A 26,385-nucleotide genomic window follows, 5' to 3' on the forward strand; every position below is an offset into this window, starting at 1 on the left:
GAGGCCTGCAGGACATTGTTGATACTGAAGTATATCTCCCACCACTACTCCCACATACCTTGAATTATATATATATATATATATATATATATATACACACACACACACACACACACACATACACATATATATGTATATTTTTGATATATATATCCATATATATATATATTCACATAAGCTCCTTCTCTACATTGCAATTTAGTATTACCACTGCCAAGACAGACTAGGTTATTCTCTATTTTTAGCTTTATATATCTTCATTTTTTTCCTTCTGCTCAGCCCTAAATTTCCTTAGGTTCTTTTCTCTGGCAGTTAATTTGCTCCAGCAAAATATCTGTTATTTGTAGGTTTAAGGCATATGTTTAGAGGTTTTCAAAATATTTTTGAAAACAGCTTAAAATAGGAAAATTTACTGTGCCAAGGGAACACCACACTATTACACTCGGTAAAAAACAAGACCAGTTAAGACCTTACAAAATCTCAAGAAAATGGCTTAATTATGTGTCAACATATACTAAGAGGAAGTGGGTATAAATTGAGAAATTGGATATGCTGCTTTGACCCCGTCATTGGATCTCTGAAAATATTCACGTAGTGACCTGGCTGATCCAGCAGTGGTGAGAGAGAGAAAAGTACTGCAGCTGTGATATTTTAAACACTGCTTCAACGGTTCACAAAAGCTCCCTCTGGTTGGGAGAGTCATACTTGCACTTCAGGGTTTTGAACACATTCTTGGGTTCCCTCTGTGCCAACCCAAATGCCACACCTGGTCTCTAACAGAAGGGTACCTGAGTTTGCTACCACCCCACTCCTGGAACCAACAACTAGAGTGCTTATGCTCGTGCAGAATAAACTCTCTCAGCGTAAGTGACAATGGCTATCTGCAAGTTCATGCGATCATTGAACTTCAGGGAGGCTGGTGCCTCCAATTCAGTGGTAAAACCCCAACTTCTCTCATCTCCATTCTTTAAAAGAAACATAAACGTTGTTTGGACCAGCCATTGATTAGAAGCTTTGTCAGTGTTTACTGTCTGACTAACTAGATTAGATTAGTAGGTGCTGCTCTTTCTGTTTCGCGTTGCAGACAGTGCATGCCTTCACGGGTCCGCTGTGCTCAGCACAGTGACCCTCTCCTCCATTCCCGCTTCATGGCTCCAGGAACATGAAGGGAGGACATCTGTGTGGCTGACAGACAGCTCTTCTGCAAGTGGGTTTTTCTAGGTCACTGTTCTGTTTCAATTAATATTAATATTTTCCCTGAAGAATTCAAAGATCAACCAATGCCCTATTGACTGTCTCTCACAGCGCCTCTATCTGGTGGGTGCTGTAAATGATTACAACAGCCATTCCTGGAAAAGAAACCAGGCAACAGGGAAATTGGGATGAGATGCTCAGGTTCACAGAGCACAGAACAGAGTGCAGGCAAACCTCTACCTTCCATACAGTTTAAAAAAGAATGGCTTTTAAGACACCATACACAGTATTACTTTTCCAGTTCTATAGTGAATAAGCTTAGAGACGAGAAATGGCTCTCCCCTAGAGTTTCCTGCAATCACTCCGCACAGGCACCCCACTGTGCATTGCTAAATAAAGTTGGTTTTGAGAACATTCCAATAGTCACCACCACCCAGCCTCACCATCAAATACACATTCCTTGGGAATGTGAGAGAAGTCAGACAACTGGTTTAGATCAGTGCTGGTTTTTAAATCACAGCTCTGCTGAGAGTTTCTGGAAAGCTGTAGACCCTCACCCTAGAAAAATGAACATTTACAAACACACAACGTTTTGCCTATAGTTTGGGGCCAGGGTATAGTTTCCTAGGTTCCTGAAACTCCTGTATTAGTGAAGAAGTTATATTTTAGTGATTAAGGAATGAAAAAAATTTCTGATTTAAAAGAATGAGTAATGCTATCACTCTCTGTTTTTTCAAACTCTAGGGTGTAACTTTCTGGACGCTTCACTACTTTGGCCAGTAGGTACCAATGGCACGGGGTCCTATCAGACCCGTGGAACTTTCCGAGTATCGCTTCGGACTTCTTTCTCTTCTTTTAGGTGCCAACTGTGGAATTTAATCTTTTATGTAGAAGGTGCTTCATTGAAGGGTTTGTAGATAGTTCAGAGGGATTCTTTTTCTGATCAAGGCATCTTTACCTTATTTTCCAGGAGTTTAAAATGGTAGGTCCTGTCTTTAGATTGTCTTTATTTAGAAGTATGATTCTTCTATTAAATGCTAACATTAAATTGCTTAGGAAGAGATTAGTTTGCCTAAAAGACATATAAATTAATGTATCTAGAAGATATATGTATACATATATATATATATGATTCCAAAATATGTAGGCAAAAAGTGAAGAATGTAATTAGTCAGCTGTTACACCAATGTAATCCAATAGTGCTCTATGTAACAGCATATGGGATGTATCTTCTGTGGTAGTGTTCTTTGTATCTCTGGAGAACAATGACAAGAGCAGCCCTTCAGAAAGTGCCTCTGCAGCTGCCAATGTATGTTCCATTATATATTCTCAAGAGCCTCTTCTCTTGATCCTCTCAGAGTTGTCTAGTGGGATGGCTAAACTCTGTAAATGTATTGTGGACACTTACTTGGGAACTTGTGTTCTTGGCTGAGAGCAAGTAAACGTTTCAATTCTGTAGGGAGAAAAAGAGAACAATTAGAGTTTGAACTACTAAAACAAAAGTCACTTGATCCTGGAGAATCACTGAGAAATCAAAGCAGCAACAGACTTGTGAATGAGCTGATTTTCACTTACCTTCCTCATCTATCAAGTAGCTTGCCGCTATTCCATCAGTGTCTGTTACATCACAGGAGTAGATGCCCAAGTCTTCCGTCCCAAGGTCTTTGAAGGTCATTTTCGTCCTTCAGAACAGAATAATTTTATAAGAAGCGAGGTAGTATGGGGTCTGAGGACCTGTGCCCTGCCTTGTCTCTAGGCATTTGCACATGCTGCTCCCTTCACGTGGAGCACTTGTTCTGTTCCCCTTGCTAATCTAAAGCCCACTCATTATTGCTGCTTCTGGGAAGACTTTCCTGACCTCCTCCTATGGGCTGATGGTGATGGAGGGGGAGCCGGTACAAATCTCCCATCCCCAAGCTATGATGCATATCGATGCACATCCCAAATAATGATATTTTTAGCTGATCAACCCTTGCTGGGCAACATGAAATTTTTCTTCTTCACAGGGCAGAACCTCCTGATGCCTCTTTTACGTCACCCCTGCACTTCCTGTTTTGGAGGTTGTCACACAGCATCAGTATTGCCTGCTTCCTCAACTATATGCCTCCACTGTGTGCCTTTAGGGATGAGATCTGGTTTGTCCACTGTTGTGTCCTCCAGCACCCATACCTTGTCTGGCACATAATATGCACTTAATAAATACTTGTGGAATGAATGAGTGAATGGGTCAATGGTCTAGCTCGCTTTATTTTCTAACTTTGGTGAGTCACATTGCTGGTCACTGTCTCAGATTACCCAAACATTTACAGGTTAGTCAAATTAGTCAAAGAAGAAAAATTTACAGTTTGATTGTCTTTCCTTTGATCAAAATTATGTTTTACTTCCAGGTCCTTACAGCACAGTGACAGCAGAATGTCTTTTAATTATATTCAGTATTTCCTTGCTGTTTTCCAACAAAATCACTATTTCTTTTATTTTTGAGATATATTGGGCCTTTTTTGTAATAGAAATAATACTTAGGGCTATTTCGTTTTACCAAATATTACATAATCCAATCTGGTTGGCGCTACAAAGATATGAAGCTTGATAAATAAGGTGAAATAGAAAGAAAACTCAGAATCTTGAGGCAGAAAGAAAGTAACAGATCATAAAATTAATACCCTTCACTGTCTTCTATTTTACAGAAAAAGAAATCGAAGGTCCATGGAATTAAAAGCTGCCCCAGGTCACAGAGCGGCTCCTGATAGAGCTGGGACTAGAGCTCATCTCTCCTGTGCTTCCCATACAGAGTTCTTTACAGGACAGTATTTTGTCGCTCATAAGTGATGGTGAAAAAAGTGGAACAGATTATACCCAATCCATTTAATTTACCATAACTTGAATCAGCAAGTCCTTCCTTACTGCTTCCCCATAAGCATCCTCACCATTACTTAAGATTTCAAAATTTTGTAGAATAATGAGAATCATCTTTAAAGTTCACTTTCATGCCAATCAAAGCTTTTCTTACATCATAAGTGATGCTAGCTAAAAACTTGCTCGCCATCTGCTTCTACAAGGATGAAGTCACTAGCCACTGTAGTTGCTGATCTTCAGTATACCCCGAAAGGAGTTCAGGGCTGAGATCGGGAATGAGGCACCCTGTGCTCTGGGGAAAACTGGCAGAACAGGCCTTCAGAGAGTTAGGTATTTTTCAGGAAAAGAATTTATGAGCCCAATTTCTTGCATCTTCTCATATCTTAGAAAAGCACTAAAATCATTAATGGAGACATCTGCTCCTTGTGACTAGCAGCAAGCTTCTGCCAAAACGTGTGCTTGACTGCATGTACCCCCTTCCCAAAAATCACATCTATACTGACTTTCCCTCTTACCTCTTCGGAGCAGGTCCTCAGAGCTACCTGACATGCTGTCTCCAGGGCGATTGCCCCAAATAAAACTTAACTCATAACTCTCACGTTGTGCATTTTTTTTTCCAGTTGACAACAACATATGAGAAAACACTTTAAATGGACTAATGGGAAAAGTACTTTATAAGGATTGTTATTTTTTAAGGTTTATACTGGTTATCACTTTTTACATTTCCAGATATAAAAGATTTATGATTTCCTTCTCTTATTTGAAATGGGAAGCTTACTTCATCCTCCTTTCATGACAGGGAAACCCATAGTTACGGCAGAAACAGTGCGTACTTGTTGCCTTTGCTTTCGACCTCTAATCGTGGAGAGTCCTCCGTGGGGACATAATCTTTGGACCAGGTGAACTCAGAATTTGGAGCCATCTGATCACATTCAAAGTTCAAGGAAATGACTCCATCATCATCCACACTTACAACAACCTCTTTGGTTCCTAGAAGATCAAAAACAAGGCACTGATATTTCCTGGTAGAAGTCAATCAGGTGAGAAATCCTTACCTTGGGATCCTTTACTGTAGCCTTAAATCAGGGCCTTGAGCCTGTGCAAGCGAAAAGCCCCAGATGCTCATTGTGACTGATAATCCTGCTACAATTCAACTTTTTTGCTGTGGCAGAATTAAATGAATGTATCGTGTTTCTTAGGTAGTGCTAACACCATGGACAGTACTGTTGTTCAGAGCTGAAGAAAAATTGGTTGATATGACCAGTGGGACGGTTACAGGAGTGTGTTGACCATAATAAGAAGGACAAGGGAGGCTTGGGAGAAAGGAAAGCTGAATGGTCCTTATTAGGGCCTAATTCATGCCTTTTGCTTCAGTAATACCCATATCTAAGTAGTCATCAAGAAAGGATAGGGCTTCCCAGGTGGCGCAGTGGTTAAGAATCCACCTGCCAGTGCAGGGAACATGGGTTTGACCCCTGGTCTGGGAGGATTCCACATGCCGAGGAGCAACTAAGCCCGTGCGCTGCAACTACTAAGCCTCCGCTCTAGAGCCCATGAGCTACAACTACTGAGCCCACGTGTTGCAACTACTGAAGCCCGTGTACCTAGAGCCCATGCTCCACAGCAAGAGAAGCCACTGCAATGAGAAGCCTGCACAACACAACGAAGAGCAGCCCCTGCTCACTGCAACTAGAGAAAGAACACAGACAGCAACAAAGACCCAAATGCAGCCAATAAATTTAAAAAAAAAAAAAAAAGGATAGATAAGAGATAAGGAAACCAAAAGGAAATTGAAGGGGAGAAAGTAGAGGTAGTAAGGATTGCCTATATTCACGTTTCAAGTTTGTAAATCATTTAAGAATGAAAAAAAAAAATCCATGGAAACAAGTTCTGATGATCAGGTAACCATAAATTAATCTAAAGGTGCCATTCTAGGTTGGAACAATAGAAGCCTAGAAATGATTGCTATTGAACTTTATGGAAAAGAATTTCAAGATTAGTTTTTGAATTTTGAAAGAAAACAATAAGTTAAAGTTTTGAGTTTTTTTTTGGAGGGTTATAATAAATTATATCTGCATTCAACATAGCAATTCAAAGAGTTTGTATAGTTTGTAAAGAGTTTATATAAAATGTTCACATCTATGCCTAAATCCAGTTTAAAAGGTAAAATGCTCTTCTCAAATTGCCACTCATTCAATTACCAGCCTAAACTTAGTTTGTTTCCATACATTAGGAAAAATATATTATATTTAATTTCAGAAAGGTACAGCTTAATTTTTTAAAAAGCATAAAAACAAGAACTTTCAATAGATACTTCCCAAGTGATAAAAGTTTTTCTCTTCTAGATTGCATCATTCAATAAAACTTGTCAGGGGAAAAACAATTGCAAGACTCCTCCCAGGTGAAGAGCAAAGCAAAACAAGTGCCCAAAGAGTGACTGGTGATATTAGGGTGTTGGTTCCTAAGCCTGGCAGTTGGTCTAATTTGTGTCCTTATTGACAGCAGTGTGTGCTTCATCCACAAACCTCCAAAAAGTGATTTTTAACACATGGAAAACTTAGAGAAGACTAACTCTAGGAGGTTTTTTAAAATTACCCTTTAAAAAACAAAGGGCTATTGTCACATTTGGCTATGTAGGTAAACAGAACTAAAGATCAATTAAAGATTTAAATGTTCCATAAGTGAAATGTCCTCCATGTATATTACTTTAAGGGCTGTATCTACTCCATTGGAAGTCACAGACCACACTTTATTCCTATTCCCAGTAACACATGACTAACCCTTACAATCCATTGCTGTGTAACAAATAATGAACAAGTACTCTTATCAAAACTTAAGAAAAGACTAACACCTAAAAATGCTGAGGTTTAGATGCTATTATAATACACACTTAGCATGACTGAATCACAGAGTATAAATGGAACATTTTCTGAATATCTGTGTTGTTATAAAGAGGAAAGGAGAAGTAATGAAGGTTGACTACACCTTTCTTGCTATTTACATAATATCTATTTTGGAGGTGTGACAGATTGCTCATATTAATCATTCATTGTTTTATTGGTAATCCTTTTAAAAAGGAAGTGAATCATCCATTCGCCTGCTGTTTATTATGTGGGGGGTGTGACAAGTTTACAGCAGAAGAAAATATTGCTTAAGGTTAAGAATCTTGATTTTTACTAAAGTGAAAGATTTGATTTTTCTACAAAGTAATTAGTCATAAAACAGAAAGCATATGAACAATATAATGTAAAAAAAGCCTGGCTGTTCTCTCAATTACATGGATATCCTTTGCACCGTAACACTTCACTCATCTGGAATCTTGCCCAAGACAGAGAAGTAATGAAAATAAGTCTCTAAGGGCCAGTGCTGATGTGACAAAGTCCATGGACTAGTTAGTATTTCTGAACACTCGCTGGAGAATTCCATAGACCATCACTTGGAAGGTATACTTAGCTTGAGATGATTCTAACAAGCTTAGCTGGTCAGTTTCTCTCAGCAGATTAAACCCAAAAAAGAGAGGGAAGAAAGAAGCTACTATCAGTAGGAAAATGACAGCAGGAGAAGAGGCAGAAAACTAAAAAGTAGGAACAAAGCCATTACTTAGTAGAGGGACAAACAGCTCCTCACCCCATAAGATGTCACTGTATTGTAACACGGGGCAATGAATAAGGTGGATACTTAGGGCTCCCCGAGTCACACAGAAAAAGGTAAATGTGATTAAGTATATTGCATCCAGGAAGTATGAAAGGCATGTAGTGAAATGTGTAATCTGGTTCATGAAAATTGTCATCAAAGAGTCTTAGAATGAAATTTTAGATAGTTGATGCTCTAGCAGTAAATTCTCAGATAAATGGGACAACTGGGTATTTAAAACAATACTTTTTTCAGGTTTCTGAATGGCCAGATTTGGTTCCAAACCCACGCAACTTAGAGAATAGAAAAGCCCTGCTTGGTTGCTGTCTCAATTGCCTCAGATATTAAGAGAAGGTTGAGTTATCCTGGAAAATTAATTTTTGTAAAGTACTTGGAGACTTTTTGTGACATTACGAGATGAAACGAGATGTTATTTTTAAGTCCCAGGCAATATGTGCATTTCCACTTTAACCTATAAATTTTACATCATTATGTTGTAGCTGGGTTCTAATGCAAAAAATGTAATATACTTTTATTTATATATTTATATTATACTTTTAGAAAACAACATGGTATTTTTTGAAAGTCTTAGATCAAAGATCATGATTTGAAATTAAGTAATTGCCTGGAGGGGCAAAATAAAAAGTAGGGATTAGATGTAATGTCAACTTGTATCTGAAAGAGTTCTGCTCATCTGTGAAGCTTTTCCTGATTAATCATATCAAATCGGGACACGGTAGACAATAACTGCAGTGGGTAAAAGAGAGGCATGCATGTTTCCTCAGTTTATGCTCACATAATTGTGGCTATGATGGGTGCTCTTGGTTGATTTATTTAAATAAAGGGAAAAATAAAAAATAAAACTCTCTTCCACACTTCCATTTTAAAAATCAAATGCTATTTAAGATGAGTATTTGATTAATTTTCATTTTTTCAAAAAGTTGCACTGGTTGTTTATTTTATCAAGAACAGGGTTAAATTTTACAAGGGCAGGGTTTTTGTCTTTCATATTTTCCATATATATCTACATGTGCCAGGGACTGGACTGAAAAAACAGGTTTAAATGAGAAATGTCAGTTTAGAATTGCAATGTTTATTATACTGGAACTAGTCTTATTAAAGCTTAAGCATAGCACCAATATTTTGGTAAAGAGACAAGATGAAATAAAAATACCAACAAAGAAAACATTCTAGTCACAGTGGGTTTCCTGCTTATGCTCAGAAATCAAAGCTTGATCTCTACCTCAACAAACAATGATGCTGTCAAGTGGCTGAAAGGGTTGCTCTGAAAGTGATCATAATCTCAAGCTTTTGAAAAGTCAAATTTACTGAAAATAATTCAAATACTCATTTTCTAGGCATATTTCTTATGCCCCACAAAAATTCTCATTAGAAAATAATGTTCAGTCAAAATAACTTACTATGTAGTTTCAACAGTATCACTGTGTAAATATAAAACAAGGTTATTGTCTTTAAATGATCCCAGCAACAAGTTATAGCTTGTTCCCTATTTGTCACATGAATTACAATGCTAATGCTCTCATAGTCTTTCAATATGGTTTTTCAAATTCAAAGCCTTCTGTTACTGTTCATCTTTAATTAACTTGTTAACTTATTTCTTTGAATAAAAATGTTTTTAAAGAGTGACTTAGTAGACATACCTATAGTGGGAAATGGAACTGAAGTTGCCTTTGGAAGAAAGGTAGATTCTTCATGCATTCTGGGTTTATAAGTAGAGAAAAAGGTGTTTTTGTGTAATAAAGAAAGTAATTACGTTAACCTGGAAAGGCCATTTTTTCCACCTATTAAAATCTAAGAGGAATTAATAGTGGTGTTCCTTAAATGAAGGGATCCTGGATACACAGTGGGCAGAAAATTCTAGTGAGATGTTACAAAAGATAACATGATATTGAAATGGATGATTCTGTTCATAAATGCTCTAGGAAAACCAAGAGCGAGGTAATGACAGCATTTCTAAGAGGCCCCAGGCTATTCCACAATTATACCTGTGGAGATGAACCTGGTGCAGTGTCAGAGTGAAAGAGGTACAGCTACAACACCCTCAAATTTTCTTTTTAGAATGTCCCACGGCCTGAGTTTTTGCCAAGCACTGAGCTGCTGTCAATCCGTGATTGAACTCATAAATGTCTGAAGAGCCACGTTCACTACAGTTGACTAAAATATGATCAGAATGGTTCCGATATTTAGCAGGCAGGCAGCTAGTTTGATATTTTGCAGTCAAAGTAAAGGGGTCCCTATGGATATTCTCATCTGGATGAAGGGCCATTTCATCTTCCCACGGAGCTGAGCTGGGAAAGTGGACCAAAGTTTGTCAGGACTTAGATTTTTCTCAAAAACAACCTTTGAAGCTACTCAAGAATATGAAGAACCCAGTTAAGAGCAGAGGAGATTCGCCTACAGAAAATGAAGGAGATAATTCTGATCTGAAAAGGATTTAAGAAGACTGTCTCTAGTCAGCTGCCCCAACCCTAGACAAATCCTTAACATGGACACAGGGGATACTGGATCGCATAGGATGGCATTTTAATGGTCCCTCCAGGCTTGCCACTACCCCCAGTAAGTGAACAGGTTAAGGTACGGCCCGGAGCTAAAACGAACTTTTTGAAAATTAACTCCGTCCCACTTTTCTCTCCCCTCCAAATATTGATTTTTAAAAAAGATAAAATTTAAAAGCGGGAATTTTATCTTCTGATACATTTCATAATCTCATATGAGAATTTTCTCATATGATTTAGTCTTTTGTTCTTTGTCTTTTCTCCATGGTGTGCGTGAGTATGTGTGCATGTGTGTGCTCATGTGTGGTGTTTAAAAAACTGGAAAGTGGGACAGAACAGAAGCAGAGAAGTGAACAAATGTAATCAGCTGCATGTAACGCTCCTCTCTGTTGAAGACAGGACCGCTGGCTGACCCACCACTTTGGTGTTGCATCGGGGCCTCCACTGAGCTTCTTTCAGCTCATCCTTCGTAACCCGGGTGTTCATTATGAGATACTAGGGTTAGGTTTACGTGCTATGGCTACAAAACAGAGTCACACCCACTCGCCAAAACATGGTAGCCACTCACTACTTTTTTCATCTATATACCAGGTACTAGGCTCTCAATACACAGAGGGAAAACACAGTTCCTATTTTGAAGGACCCCACAGTTTAACGCACAGTTCACAAGCCTGGTTTCATACTTGAATTACCCAAGGAGCTAAACAAACAAAAATGAACCTATGCCCAGGCTCAGTCCTGGAGACTCTGATTTAACTGATCTGGAGTAGAGTCTAGAATGGAGTTTCTAGATTTTCAAAAAGTTCCTGGCATGATTCTAATGCAACGTACAGTCAAGGTTGAAAGCTACTTTTGTAATGGGTGAAAGAGAACAGATAGTGAGCAAATATAAGTGAAGTTTTCTAAATTAGCCAGTTGAGCTAATCTTTAATAGCCAGCCTGGCTTCCTGTTTTAGAATCCTTCAAAACTCCATCTCAAGGACGCTGAGCATTCTCAGCCCTACCATGTTCTACAACCAATCAATTCTCAGAAACTGGGATTGGTTAGTAGGTTGTCAACTCAATCCCAGCTCATTATCCCTTCTGGAGCTCCATTCTTCTAACCTGCCTTGCTCCTGGTGAGAAGTCTTGACTTCCAGTTACCCAGTTCCTATTTGGACCCTGCCTGTGTCTGGGTTCTCCTGCCCTTCACCTCAATTCTCCTGCCTGCTGCTGGGCCTCTGGTACGAGCACCTGCAGTCTGTTCCGCCAGTTATTTGTTGCCCTCCAGATCACCTGCCACACCTTGGCAGGTCTCTCTCTTGTCTCCCATCTGATCTGGCTCCCCTTGCCTCCACCTGCAGCCCAGACTTGATACAGTCAACACAGGTACTGTTTGAAAAATATCAAATATCAAGACTAGGAGTGCCTCTCATGTACCAAATCCACTCAATATTTTCCAGCTTATTCTTCAGGCTTGTTTAGCTGCTAGATTTCTCAGTAAGGCACAGCACCCTTAGTCCATTTCTGATCCTCATTACCAGCATAATCAGACTTCTTGGCAGTGGCTGAGCTACATCTTCTGGCATTTTCGTCAGTCTCAAAGGGAGGCCAGTGACGCTACCAACCCCAGTGGACTAGGCTAACTTTTAAATGGAGTTCAAATTACTCTTGAGGTATCTTGTTAGGTGCATTTGAGGTTTGCTGTTACATGATAAGCTTTATTTTCTATGTGAAATTTTAATAATGTATTCCAAAAGGAGTTGTTCTTCTGAAATAGCAATCCAAGTTGCACATTGAAACCTTGAAACTGGTAACAGATCCCATCCCTCAAGCTTGGCCCCAAACATTTTAGCATAAAATAAATACATGGTTAAAAGTAATATATTGATACTTAATAAAATTAATAACTGCAGACAACCATAGGCTACATACAAGTTTTTACAGGGATTTATGAAACCTTAACACCTTGACTATAGCCTATGCAACTACGGGAAATATTTTGTGAGCATCTAAGCTCTCACCATGCCATGCTGTAAACTGTTTTCCACTAGATCCTAAACCCGGTGGGTGGTGACAATGTCACATTACTCTACTCATGGTGCCCACACAGCACCTGGCATGAAGCAGGTGTTCAGGAAACACACAGTGCAGGAACGAATGCATCTGTTGCATATGCAACAAGACCCAGGGTTCTGGGTTTGGGGTTCCTTCATGGTGATGCTTCAAGTCAAGCATCGACCCTGTGCCTCCCAGGATTCTTTCCTAGGCTTGAGCCAGTGGTTCCTGAATGGGTTAATCTGGTGCTGTTTACTATGCAGCTGCTGTTTGTGGTTATATTCTGGGAATGGAATGGCCATGGAATAACTTTGGGCATCTTATTCCAAACAAGTGAAGCAAAACTCTCCCCCAGGAGCTCACCAGCAGACCCCTTTCTGATGGTAACCATCGTGGTGGCTTTACTAACGTCCTGCCTGGCCACCTGTCAGAGCTATTGATGAGAAAACCAGAAATTTATTTAAGCTTTCTTCAGTCAATCAGATTTGGGTTCCACTGCTTAAAGGGTGCTTTTAGCTTATCAACGACTAGATGAAGAGTTTATCTGTGTAATAATCTAAATGTTCTTACAAGGGCAGCCTCGCAGTTGGGCCCTTCTGCACATCCATTTGGTACCTTATATATCTGCACAGTGGGCACCTGAAGGGTCCGACTTCTATAGGAACGTGTGTCCTCACGTCTTCGTCTATCACCTTTTACCTGGCATTTGCATTCCTAGCATTTTTGTTTTCTCAGGAAGTTCTGCAAATAGTACTTATATGAGGTATGGTACTCTGTCCAGACAGATCTACCACACTTTGGTACAAGAAGGTCATTTCTGTCGTACCCAGCTCTAGAGGGTAGTTACAGGAGTAGCTGAAAGCAGTTTATGAAGTAAAAGGATGAAAGGGGCAGGTTCTTCCTCAAAGGGTACATATTAATATCCTTTTCAAAGCAGCATGAAGTGGGAGCAGAGTTTTCTATGTTTACATTCTTTTCTCATCATAAAAACAAATATTACATTATATATCTGCTCTTTATTTCAATCTGAAAATAGGAATGGATTAAAGTGAGAGTGCTTGGACTAGAATGAATATAAACTTAAAATAACTGGTTAATACTTTTTTTAAACCTCTCTCATTTCCAGTGCTTTCTTTCATGCAACTGTCATGAACTGAAATATATAACTTTGAAGTGATAAGAGATTAAATGACTAAGTATTATATAATGATCTGAAACTATCTGCACAGTGAACACTGTAAACTTTGTCCACATTACAAAGGGAAAGACTGTCTTTCCTTGTCCAGTCACAGCATCTTGACACTGGGAAGTGAGGCTGCCTCAACTCTGTAGATCATTCAGTTAGGACCACTGTTAGTTTAACCCAGGGGTCAACAAACTATGGCTTGTGGGCTAAATCTGGCCCATTGCCTCTTTTTGTACGGCCTGCAAGAATGGTTTTCACATTTTAAAATAGTTTTTAAAAATCAAAAGAAGATTAATATTTCAAGACGTGAAAATTAGTTACAATTCAAATTTCATAATGTACGTAATATATCATGTTACATAACGCATATATCATGCATGATACAGTTTTATTGGAACACAGCCATGCTCACTAATTTAGGTCTTGTCTATGGCTGCTTTTGTGCCACAGCAGAGTTGAGGATTGTGACAGGGACTACACAACCATAGAGTTGAAAATATTTACTATCTGGCCCTTCACAGAAAAAGTTTGCTGACCCCTGGTTTAAATTAGTAGCTACAATTATATAAATCCTACTTTTGTTTAAGGATCATGCTTGCTACCCGGACTGTTCCAGCTTCCTCTGTGATGGGAAAATATTCTTGTGGGAGTTAATGGCCACAGTATAATAGGAATAACATCCCAGGAATGTATGCTTTAAATGGTTGGTCCAGGAAGCATAATTTGGTCAAGAACATCGCTGTTTTTAAGTATGAACCAGAGTAGCCCTGGACCACTTCAAACCTGGCTCAGCCCTGCCCTGAGGTCCTGCGATGGGGTAAACAATTGTCATGGGCTACAGTCACACTTATCAATCTTTCGGATAGCATACAGTGATGATTTTGAAAATGAGGAAAAGCATAGAAGGTTCAATGTTACCTTGGTATCTTACACAGATGAGATTAATGTTAATGAAAAAGTAAAAGCCCACCTGGACGGGTTTCTGCCACAACAGGCCCAGCAAGCTCAGACGGCTTCCCGACACCTGCCTGGTTTATGGCTCGAACTCGGAACACGTAGCTGACACCCTCTTGGAGGCCTTGCACCTGGAAGAAGCAGGTATAGAAGTGATGGTTGCTTTGTGTAATTTGAAGAGAAATGCCCTTCCTCTGTGGTGGCAATTCAATTATACAGCACAAAGAGAACAGGACTTGGGTTCTAAACTTCATTCTGTCAAAGACTGTGTGTGGCTTCAGCTAAGACTTTCTTCACTCTGGACCATGTGTAAATAGACATTTCCAAGATCCCCTGAAACTCAGATGTTCTTTCTTTTTTAGATAATTTAATGGCCACCAGCATGAGAAACAGGAGATTGATACAGGTATGCTTTCAAGGAGTTAGCCACCTTATTCTTTGGTCAAAAGACAAATTACAAAGGGCTCACGAGAGTGCATATGCTGCCCTTTTTTCCTGATCCTTTTAAGACATTCCATGAATAATTTCAGATAAAATTTCTGGCAAGGGAGGGGAATAACAAGTACAGATCACAAATCATGGATCACTTTGATGTGGTTTAAAAGCATGTTAGGGACTTCCCTGGTGGCACAGTGGTTAAGAATCTGTCTGCCAATGCAGGCAACACAGGTTCGATTCCTGGTCCGGGAAGATCCCACATGCCATGGAGCAACTAAGCCTGTGCTCTACAGCCCATATGCCACAACTACTGAGCCCACACGCCTAGAGCCTGCACACCGCAATGAAGAGCTGCCACTGCTTGCCACAACTAGAGAAAGCCTTCTCACAGCAACAAAGACCCAACGCAGCCAAAAAGAAAAAAAAAAAAGCATGTTAAAGCACTAGAACAAAAACAAAGATTGTCCCTATAAATATAATACAGCTATTTCTCACTAAATTAGACAAGCAATTAACATGATTGTGAATTTTAGTGATTTGTGAATAGTCAAATGTATTCAAATTCCAAATCCTCACATTGTCAATCATCAAGAAGATATTTGCTGAGGACCTATATTATATGTGTGCCACCGAGCTAGAGTTACAAGAGCATAAGAGAAGTAAAAAACATTTGTATGTTTCTATATGGCAGTCCCACTTCATAATTTTTTGTGACTTTCTTTGGGTTCAGCACAGTCTCATTAGTATTACAAATACTGTCAGTATCTTGCAAAAATTATCTTTTTCTTTTTAAAACATGTGACTTTTAAAAACTGCACTGTATTTTAAGGAGGAATTTATTACACACAGAGGGCAAATTTTTTTCCTGTAGTGTTGTGATGGAGATTAACGTTCAAAATGGGATTTAAATCAAACAAAGCTAGAATACATTTATTCAACTCAGTGAAGTGTTTGTTGCATTTCGATGAGCTATGTATTACATTGTTGGGTTTTTTAATCTAATTATTTAATTGTATTGTGTTTATGATAACAGAATGTCACTACTTATATAGTGATAACTTTCACTGGAGCTAATGGAGTTTTGAAATGATTTTAATAGGTAAATGAACTTGAATTTAGGCACAAGCCAAATGTATAGAGTTTGATGTATTTAAATTCTATATTTAGAAATAATGCCAGGCAACTGCAGGTCTACAGAAAGGAAGAGAAACATTTCCTTGTTGTGATAAAAATAGACCAGTTGCCAGGTGCCTGCTACATCTGCACTGCCGCTTAGGTAATGTGTGGCTGTGAGTCAGATTTCTGCAACATGGCAGAGGAAGTGTATCCAAATTCTAGTGTCTAGTCACTGGGGTGACAGGCACACCTTTCTGCTCTTTCATCACCGCAGGGGCAATGACTGCTGGCTTAAAGCACTAGAGATGCACAACCTATGCACACATCTCATCTATTTTCCTTTTCTCGGATTTGTTTTCCTTCCTTACAATTTCCAAAGGAACTGTCTTCTCCAGCTGTGTCCCCTACCCCTTCTAGTTATTCACTCCCTTCTCACCCCATTGTCTCAGCATATTGAAATTACCAATCAAAAAGGAAGCGTGAGCTCTGTTGGTTAAACCTTTTGGTGGAAAGTAATGCATCTTTCATTCTCTCTAGGAACCCCTAGACGCTCAGTGCTCACACGAATGGGGGTGCTTCCAGTGCTAATGTGAATGGGGGTGCTTCCTGCAGAAAGCAATTAGGCCATTATATTCCAGTTTCATGGTGCTAAAATCTCCTGTTCCTGGAGCCATATCTCCTCTCCTTACTTACATTTGACAGCTTAAACTTTTTAACATGCACATTTTTTCTCCATTTCAGGCTTGAAACATTTCTGAATATGAAACATCTGGAAGAGTGACATCACATCAAAATGGGTATGGGGATACAGGACATCTCTACTTTTCTTCCTCATGTCTTTAGTGTTTGAATTTGTCATCGTAAGCACATGTCTGTTTTATAATCAGAAAAATCAATAATGCTATTTTCACTTTAAAATTGTGGCCAAACTCTAAGGTCATTTCCTTACAGAAAGTTCATCTCCCTGTTTGTGAGGGGAACTCAACCTTAGTTTCTCTTTCCCCTAAATTTGCCTTTCTTCTTCTTCTTTTTTAAAAAAATGAGTGACATGAACCTTTCTTTGATGTGTTTAAACTCCATGATTTTCTCTTCCTACCCATTTTTCCTGGGCTCCTGGTCCCCTTTGCTTGGCTTCTCACTCTCATTTGGTTTCCTGTGAGTCAGGAGATGTGCTACGGCAGATGGAGGACTGGGAAGTCACGCTGGCCCTAAACACACACCGCCACCATCTAGGATGTGTCCGACCTTTATTTTATACTGGCATTGGGGGCGTCTTTGTATCTGGAGGCCACCTGACTTCTCTGGACAGCCAAACAGCATCCTAGGCTCCAGACCTTCCTTGACCTATTCTCTGCCCCATGAAATGTGACCTTTCTTATCCCCTTACAGTTTTGTAAGGGGCTGGAGAGTTTACTGGCATGTGTGAAGCTGAGTTTAAGGGGCATCTCTCCTGGGGGATATATTTACTTTTTTTTATAGGGACTATAAATGCCTTAACACCAGAGAGAGGCTGACAGATGGTATGGACTTTAGCGGCAGATTAACAAGAGAAATCTCTTAAACTAGGTATTCTCTGAAAATCCTCCCAGGCCCGCCCTCTGGGCAGTGGCCTATTCTGCCAACAGATAGGGCTGCACAGTGAATGCACTGTGCAGCTTTCTGTTTGACTGTGGTCATACAGTCACACTTCATTCTAAGTAACAAGAACTGGGATCACATTCCCCACAGTTTCTGAGGCCCTATTGTGTATTTAGGGTCTCCAGATGCAGCTGCTGACAATAGGGGAAAACATTCTTTTGAGATTTCCATTTGGTACTAGTGAAAGAGTCAGTGGCTACAGCAAAACAGTCTCTGGTAGATAGAGTTAGAAACTGGTTCTACCTCCTTGGCTCTTCCGGTTTGTAGCAGCGTAGTCTTGGGCTGTGAGTTAGTTCTCAGCTCTACTTGCCTTGTCTGATTAAGGAGCAAGTTCTATCTGTTCAGTAGCACAAGAGAGAATAGCGGTTTTCCAAAGCAACATCGAAAGGCGTGATATCTGCACAGCCAGTAGCACCTTCAGGAGGACAGAGGCCTGTGAGCATTGGAGCTCCTGCTTTACAGATGAAGAAACTGTGGCTCAGAGAGAATGAATAAAAGTTAATGGAGAGAGAACCAGCTGAACACCAGCAGACGGCCTCGGACACCGGAAAGGGCTGCGGAGAACCTGACATAGCCGACTGAATATTCGTCTAATCCAATACTTGGACATTAGTCTGAGGCTTGGACAGTCTTCTATAAACACCTCTATCACCAGGACAAGCAACCCCAAAAGCTTGGACAACCATGAGGAAACAAAGAAACACCATGCAGGCAAAGGAGCAGGAAAAAAACCCACAAGACCAAATAAATGAGGAGGAAATAGGAAAAATGCCTGAAAAAGAATTTAGAGTAATGATAGTAAAAATGATACAAAATCTCGATAACAAAATAGAGAAAGTACAAGAAACAGTTCATAAGAACTCAGAAAAACAAACAGCAATGGATAACAAAATAACTGAAATTAAAAATACTCTAGATGCTCTAACCAGCAGAATGACTGAGGCAGAAGAACGAATAAGTGAGTTGGAAGATAGAATGGAAGAAATAAACGCCACAGAGCAGGAAAAAGATAAAAAAATAAAAAGACTAGAAGACAGCCTCAGAGACCTCAGTGATAACCTTAAACGTACCAACATTCGAATTATAGGCATCCCAGAAGAAGAAGAAAACAAGAAAGGGTCTGTGAAAATATTTGAAGAGGTTCTAGTGGAAAACTTCCCCAACATGGGAAAGGAAATAATTCACCAAGTCCAAGAAGCACAGAGAGTCCCATACAGAATAAACCCAAGGAGAAATACACCAAGACACATATTAATCAAACTAACGACAATTCAACACAAAGAAAAAATATTAAAAGCAGCAAGAGAAAAGCAACAAACAACATATAAGGGAAAACCCATCAGGATAACAGCTGACCTTTCTACAGAAACTCTGCAGGCCAGAAGGGAATGGCAGGATATACTGAAAGTCCTGAAAGAGAGAAACCTACAGCCAAGAATACTTTACCCAGCAAGAATCTCATTCAGATTTGAGGGAGAAATCAAAAGCTTTCCAGACAAGCAAAAGTTAAGAGAATTCAGCACCACCAAACCAGCATTACAACAACTGCTAAAGGAACTTCTCTAAGTAGGAAACACAAGAAAAGGAAAACACCTACAAATACAAACCCAAAACAATTAAGAAAATGGTAATTGGAACACACATGTCAATAATCACTTTAAATGTCAATGGATTAAATGCTCCAACCAAAAGACACAGACTGGCTGAATGGATACAAAAACAAGACCCTTCTATATGCTGCCTACAAGAAACCCACTTCAGACCAAGGGATACATATAGACTGAAAGTGAAGGGATGGAAAAAGATATTCCATGCAAATGGAAGTCAAAAGAAAGCTGGAGTAGCAATACTCATATCAGACAAATTAGACTTGAAAGTAAAGACTATTAAAAGAGACAAGGAAGGGCACTACATAATGATCAAGGGATCCATCCAAGAAGAACATATCACAATGGTAAATATCTATGCCCCCAATATAGGAGCACCTCAATACATAAGGCAAATGCTAACAGCTATAAAAGGGGACATCGACAGTAACACAATTATAGTGGGAGACTTGAACACCCCACTTACATCAATGGACAGATCATCCAAACAGAAAATAAATAAAGACACACAAGCTTTAAATGACACATTAGACCATCTCGACTTAATTGATATTTATAGGACATTCCATCCAAAAACGACAGACTACACTTTCTTCTCAAGTGCACACGGAACATTTTCCAGGATAGATCACATCTTGGGTCACAAATCAAACCTCAGCAAATTCAAGAAAATTGAAATCATATCAAGCATCTTCTCAGACCACAACGCCATGAGACTAGATATCAATTACAGGAAAAAAACTGCAAAAAATACAAACACATGGAGGCTAAACAATTCACTCTTAAACAACCAAGGAATCACTACAGAAATCAAAGAGGAAATCAAAAAGTATCTAGAAACAAATGACAACGAAAACACAACAACCCAAAACCTATGGGACGCAGCAAAAGCAGTTCTAAGAGGGAAGTTTATAGCAATACAGTCCTACCTTAAGAAACAAGAAAATGATCGAATAAACAACCTAACCTTACACCTCAAACAACTAGAGAAAGAAGAACAAAGAAACCCCAAAGTGAGCAGAAGGAAAGAAATCGTAAAGATCAGAGCAGAAATAAATGAAAAAGAAAGGAAAGAAACCATAAGAAAAATAAATAAAACTAAAAGCTGGTTCTTTGAGAAGATTAACAAAATTGATAAACCATTAGCCAGACTCATCAAGAAAAAAAGAGAGAAGATGCAAATCAACAGAATTAGAAATGAAAAAGGAGAAGTCACAACGGACACCTCAGAAATACAAAACATCATGAGAGACTACTACAAGCAACTATATGCCAATCAATTGGATAACCTGGAAGAAATGGATACATTCTTAGAAAAATACAATCTTCCAAGACTGAACCAGGAAGAAATAGAAACCATGAACAGACCAATCACAAGTACAGAAATTGAGGCAGTGATTAAAAATCTCCCAACACACAAAAGCCCAGGACCAGATGGATTCACAGGCGAATTCTATCAAACATTTCGAGAAGAGTTAACACCTATCCTTCTCAAACTCTTCCAAAATATTGCAGAAGGCGGAGCACTCCCAAACTCATTCTATGAGGCTACCATCACCCTGATACCAAAACCAGGCAAAGATGTCACAAAAAAAGAAAACTACAGACCAATATCACTGATGAATATAGATGCAAAAATCCTCAACAAAATACTAGCTAACAGACTGCAACAGCACATTAAAAAAATCATACACCACGATCAAGTGGGGTTTATCCCTGGGATGCAAGGATTCTTCAATATACGCAAATCAATCAACGTGATACATCATATCAACAAATTGAAGGATAAAAACCATATGATCATTTCAATAGATGCAGAAAAAGCTTTTGACAAAGTTCAACATCCATTTATGATAAAAGCTCTCCAGAAAATGGGCATAGAAGGAAATTACCTCAACATCATAAAAGCCATATATGACAAACCAAAAGCCAACATTGTTCTCAATGGAGAAAAACTGGAAGAATTCCCTCTAAGAACAGGAACAAGACAAGGGTGTCCACTCTCACCACTGTTATTCAACATAGTTTTGGAAGTGTTAGCCACAGCAATCAGAGAAGAAAAAGAAATTAAAGGAATCCAAATTGGAAAAGAAGAAGTAAAATTATCACTCTTTGCAGATGACATGATACTATATATAGAAAACCCTAAAGACTCTACCAGAAAACTGCTAGCACTCATTGATGAGTTTAGTAAAGTAGCAGGATACAAAATTAATGCACAGAAATCTCTTGCATTCCTATACACTAACAACGGAAGAGCAGAAAGAGAAATTAAGGAAACTCTCCCATTCACCATTGCAACCAAAAGAATAAAATACCTAGGAATAAACCTGCCTAAGGAGGCAAAAGATCTGTATGCAGAAAACTTTAAGACATTGATGAAAGAAATCAAAGATAACATAAACAGATGGAGGGATATACCATGTTCCTGGATTGGAAGAATCAACATCGTGAAAATGACTGTACTACCCAAAGCAATTTACAGATTCAATGCAATCCCGATCAGATTACCAATGGCATTTTTCACAGAACTAGAGCAAGAAATCTTACGATTTGTATGGAAACGCAAAAGACCCCGAATAGCCAAAGCAATCTTGAGAAGGAAAAATGGAGTTGGTGGAATCAGGCTTCCTGACTTCAAACTATACTACAAGGCCATAGTGATCAAGACAGTATGGTACTGGCACAAAAATAGAAAGGAAGATCAATGGAACAGAATAGAGAACTCAGAAGTAAGCCCAAACATATATGGGCACCTTATCTTTGACAAAGGAGGAACGAGTATACAATGGAAAAAAGACAGCCTCTTCAATAAGTGGTGCTGGGAAAATTGGACAGCAACATGTAAAAGAATGAAATTAGAACACTTCCTAACACCATACACAAAAATAAACTCCAAATGGATTAAAGACCTACATGTAAGGCCAGACACTATCAAACTCCTAGAGGAAAACATAGGCAGAACACTCTTTGACATACATCAAAGCAACATCCTTTTTGACCCACCTCCTAGAATCATGGAAATAAAATCAAGAATAAACGAATGGGACCTCATGAAACTTAAAAGCTTTTGCACAGCAAAAGAAACCATAAACAAGACTAAAAGGCAACCCGCAGAATGGGAAAAAATAATTGCCTATGAAACAACGGACAAAGGATTAACCTCCAAAATATACAAGCAGCTCATGCAGCTTCATACCAAAAAAGCAAATAACCCAATCCACAAATGGGCAGAAGACCTAAATAGACATTTCTCCAAAGAAGACATACAGATGGCCAACACACACATGAAAAGATGCTCAACATCACTCATCATCAGAGAAATGCAAGTCAAAGCCACCATGAGGTATCACCTCACACCAATCAGAATGGCCATCATCACAAAGTCTGGAAACAACAAATGTTGGAGAGGGTGTGGAGAAAAGGGAACTCTCCTGCACTGTTGGTGGGACTGTAAGTTGGTACAGCCACTATGGAAAACAATTTGGAGGTTCCTTAAAAAACTACACATAGAACTACCATATGATCCAGTAATCCCACTCCTGGGCATATACCCAAAGAAAACCATAATCCCAAAAGAAACTTGTACCATAATGTTTATTGCAGCACTCTTTACAATAGCCAGGACATGGAAGCAACCTAAATGCCCATCAACAAATGAATGGATACAGAAGATGTGGCATATATATACAATGGAATATTACTCAGCTATAAAAAGGGATGAGATGGAGCTATATGTAATGAGGTGGATAGAACTACAATCTGTCATACAGAGTGAAGTAAGTCAGAAAGAGAAAGACAAATATTGTATGCTAACTCACATATACGGAATCTAAAAATGGTACTGATGAACTCAGTGACAAGAACAGGGAAGCAGATACAGAGAATGGACTGGAGAACTCGAGGTATGGGAGGGGGTGGGGGGTGAAGGGGAAACTGAGAAGAAGCGGGAGAGTAGTACAGACATATATATACTACCAACTGTAAAATAGTCAGTGGGAAGTTGTTGTATAACAAAGGGAGTCCAACTCGAGGATGGAAGATGCCTTAGAGGACTGGGGCAGGGAGGGTGGGGGGGAATCGAGGGGGGGGCGTCAAGGAAGGGAGGGAATATGGGGATATGTGTATAAAAACAGTTGATTGAACCTGGTGTACCCCCAAAAAAATAAAATAAAATAATAATAAAAGTTAATGGAAAATGTAAAAAAAAAAAAAGAAACTGGTTCTATTAGAACACTCTAGAGGAAGCTGGAAGGCAGTGGCACAGATAAGGTCAAGAGTTGAGCCAGCTCATTCCTCTGGCCCCTGAGAGCTCATGTGAGCACAGGCGCAGGGGAGGAGAGATGCCCCATGACTCAAAAGGATCAGCAGTTAAAGTTTTACAGGTGTGAACTCTATAAAAACAACACCCTCAAATCAAAAACCACCCTAAAAAAAATTAGAGGTAGGAATGAGAAAGTCACCTTTTGGGGATGGTAATAACATCTTATGACTGTGAGTAGCAAAAATGTGAGGTGAGCAAGTGGAGGCGAGGCGGAATAGGAAAGGGATGTTTTCCAAAGCCAGGCAAAGCGATTTGGGTCAAATTACAATCAGGTTGTTTTAAGCATCAGAAACTTCCCCAAACCCCACCCACTGCTAAATGGAATTCTACCAGGAGCCTAACACATGACACAGACCAATGCTGAGATGCTCTGTTTTATGTCTCTGACTTTAAAGTTAACCTCGTTAGAAGAACCTTTTTCCTTTATTCAAAAAAAAAAAAAAGGTTTCTCCCACTGTGAGCACCCTCTTACCTTCAGGTATGTGTTTTTAAGAGCCGCCTCATTGAGTCCTCGCCACTGGTCCTCTTTGGCATTGGCCTCCTTCATGTCCACAAAGTAGCCAGTGACGGGAGTCCGTCCCGAGTGGATGGGAGGCTTCCACTGCAGAACCAGGGAGGTTTTCCTGACTTCACTGTACTTGAGACTGTGCGGCGGTCCTGAGAGGGAGAGAGAGACCAATGCGAAAAAAAGCATAATGGTGATAAGAAAACTCCAGTGTGTGTGTAAACCTAGAACCACATTTAAGGTCTTAAAGCTGAATCTGATGCTGGGGTTCTTCTTTTGTAAAATTTACTATTCTCATGGAAACAGGTATTCTGTGGTCATTTCATATCAAGTTTCCTCAACGGCTCTACATCAGCCTATTAAGACCCTTCATGGGTAGCAAGTGGTTAAGGCCAGTTCAAGATGCCCTCCAGTGGCTGGATGAAGCCTTGCCCTCAGGCTGTCCTCAGGACTGTGTTCCTCACCTTTTATCAGAACAGTTTAATTTGGTTGCAGATTCAGTTTCAGATTATTTTTGGATGACAATCTGAAAATGCCCCCCCCGCCCCCATCTCAATTACGATGAAGAAAGCAACTCTATCTGATGGCTTATGAATATAGAAAAAAATATATATTGCAAAATAGCTCCCCACTGGAGGGATATCTTTCCCGTAAAGCATATATCCCATATAGGGGCAAAAACAAGCTACAATTGTGGTTACAAAGAACTTCCACCAAAACAACTACAATCAATCCCAGGGGCCCTGAATCTGTGCTAAACCCTATGGAGTACTTTACATTCTTTTTTCTCATCCACCCCTAAGACAATTCATAGAAAGCTCAGAGAAGGCAAGGAATTTGATCAACCTGTTCAGGAAGGAAGCCAAATGTTCCTGTGTGTGCTCTTTGCACTCTTGGGCGCGTCCCAGCTAGTCAGTGATTGCCTGCATCTTTGCATGACTACCAGCTGCTATTCAGGTGATATAGTTACTTATTTTCATTTTTTATTTCCTTTTTTTTTTTTTTAAATAACAAGTGATTTCTAACCAACCAATCAAAAGCACCTGAGCTGACTCACAGTGGCCTGAGAGCCAACTACAAGCGCAGACTCCATTGTGCTATGCTTCAGCATTTTGCAATTGACGGCTCAGCGTTTGCTGGGCTCTTTACTTCTGCTTAACAGTCACAGGCAATGAGTCATCCTTGTCTCCTAATGATGCCTTGTGTGGAAACAGGTTTGAATAACAACACCAGTACCTTGCCCTGGTGTGGCATGTTCTGCTTTGCAAAGGGCTTTGATGACCATTGTCCTCTGTCATCCTCAGGAGCCAGAGAGGCATCCAAACAGGGAGCCCCGGCCCTGTCTCCCAAAGGAGGACCACTGTGCTGCAGCCTGCAACCCTAATTGCCACTTATTCCCTGTGTGACCTCCTGGGCATCATCTAACCTGAGACTGTTTCTTCATCTGTAGAACAAAGGGATAACATAACGTCCTAAGCGCTCTTATCTATCATCGAGCTTTCTTGATTCACGGGTTGCCCAACACTTCTCAGTAAGTCAAGGGTGGATCTAGGAAAAGAGAGGTCGTGGGGGTGGAGGACTGCCCTGTTCACTTCTCCTCTGAGTTGGGAACATTCACCCTGCAACCTCTTTTGCTAACTATACCGCTTTCTATCACACCATTTTCCACAGGCCTGCTCAGAATTTCTTGGGCTCTGGTCACTCACACTTTACCTTTATTCAGGAATTGCAAGAATTTAAAAACAGACCCACTTTTGTGTAGGTGGCAGAAAGAAGTTAAGAAATATCACCGGCTTCAAGAAGGTGCAAGGAAAGGCAGTGTGTTTGCCTCATATTTACTGAACCTGAGTGAACACTTGAACTTCTCTTGAGTTTCTCTTGCAATCTTTTTATTCACACTTGCTAGAGATGTGATGCAGATTGGCTGCTCGCTAAGTGAAGGCAAAAAGATGGTTCTCCAAGGGCATTAAGGTTTCAAATTGAGGAAGAGGGTGGCACTGGGGGCAGGGCTGGGTCCACCCAGTGTGCCCACTGTGGCCTGGTGTTCTAATGTGGTTGATGCCGGTCCCATGGCAGGTGTTATACAGCTGAACATTGAACCCAAGTGGGAGAATTTAGTAATTTTGTCTCACTAAAGTCTTTGAAGTCAGTTCCATTGGAAATTCAATAAAATCATCCACTAAATACATTGCTAGTCTGACTTTTAATGGCTTAGTAAATTTGTTAGTATTCAACCTTTACATTTGTTTGCTGTTGTAGCTGTGTAAGGATTAAAAGCATAGGTAAATGTCTCTGGCTTCTCCCCACTTTCGTCCCTGCCCAGCCAACCACCCTCTACGACAATCTCCAAAGGAGAGTATTTCCAGTCTGGTTCCAGGATCTTT

At 39.8% G+C, this 26,385-nt stretch overlaps 1 protein-coding gene across 2 annotated transcripts in view; it reads right to left on the reverse strand.

Annotated features, from left to right (window-relative positions):
• The window catches only part of MYOM1 (myomesin 1), a 132,033-nt gene that overhangs the window by 23,447 nt on the left and 82,201 nt on the right, over window positions 1–26,385 (reverse strand). For both annotated transcript variants that reach the window (XM_057699304.1, XM_057699303.1), the window contains 5 exons: window positions 23,969–24,153; window positions 14,390–14,504; window positions 4,881–5,037; window positions 2,770–2,876; window positions 2,603–2,647 (listed from right to left, as the gene is read on the reverse strand). In XM_057699304.1, the coding sequence (XP_057555287.1) occupies window positions 2,603–2,647; window positions 2,770–2,876; window positions 4,881–5,037; window positions 14,390–14,504; window positions 23,969–24,153 (609 nt within the window). The remainder of the gene's footprint in view (window positions 1–2,602; window positions 2,648–2,769; window positions 2,877–4,880; window positions 5,038–14,389; window positions 14,505–23,968; window positions 24,154–26,385) is intronic.

Source organism: Hippopotamus amphibius, chromosome 11 (genome assembly GCF_030028045.1).
Source record: "Hippopotamus amphibius kiboko isolate mHipAmp2 chromosome 11, mHipAmp2.hap2, whole genome shotgun sequence".
Taxonomy (NCBI): domain Eukaryota; kingdom Metazoa; phylum Chordata; class Mammalia; order Artiodactyla; family Hippopotamidae; genus Hippopotamus; species Hippopotamus amphibius.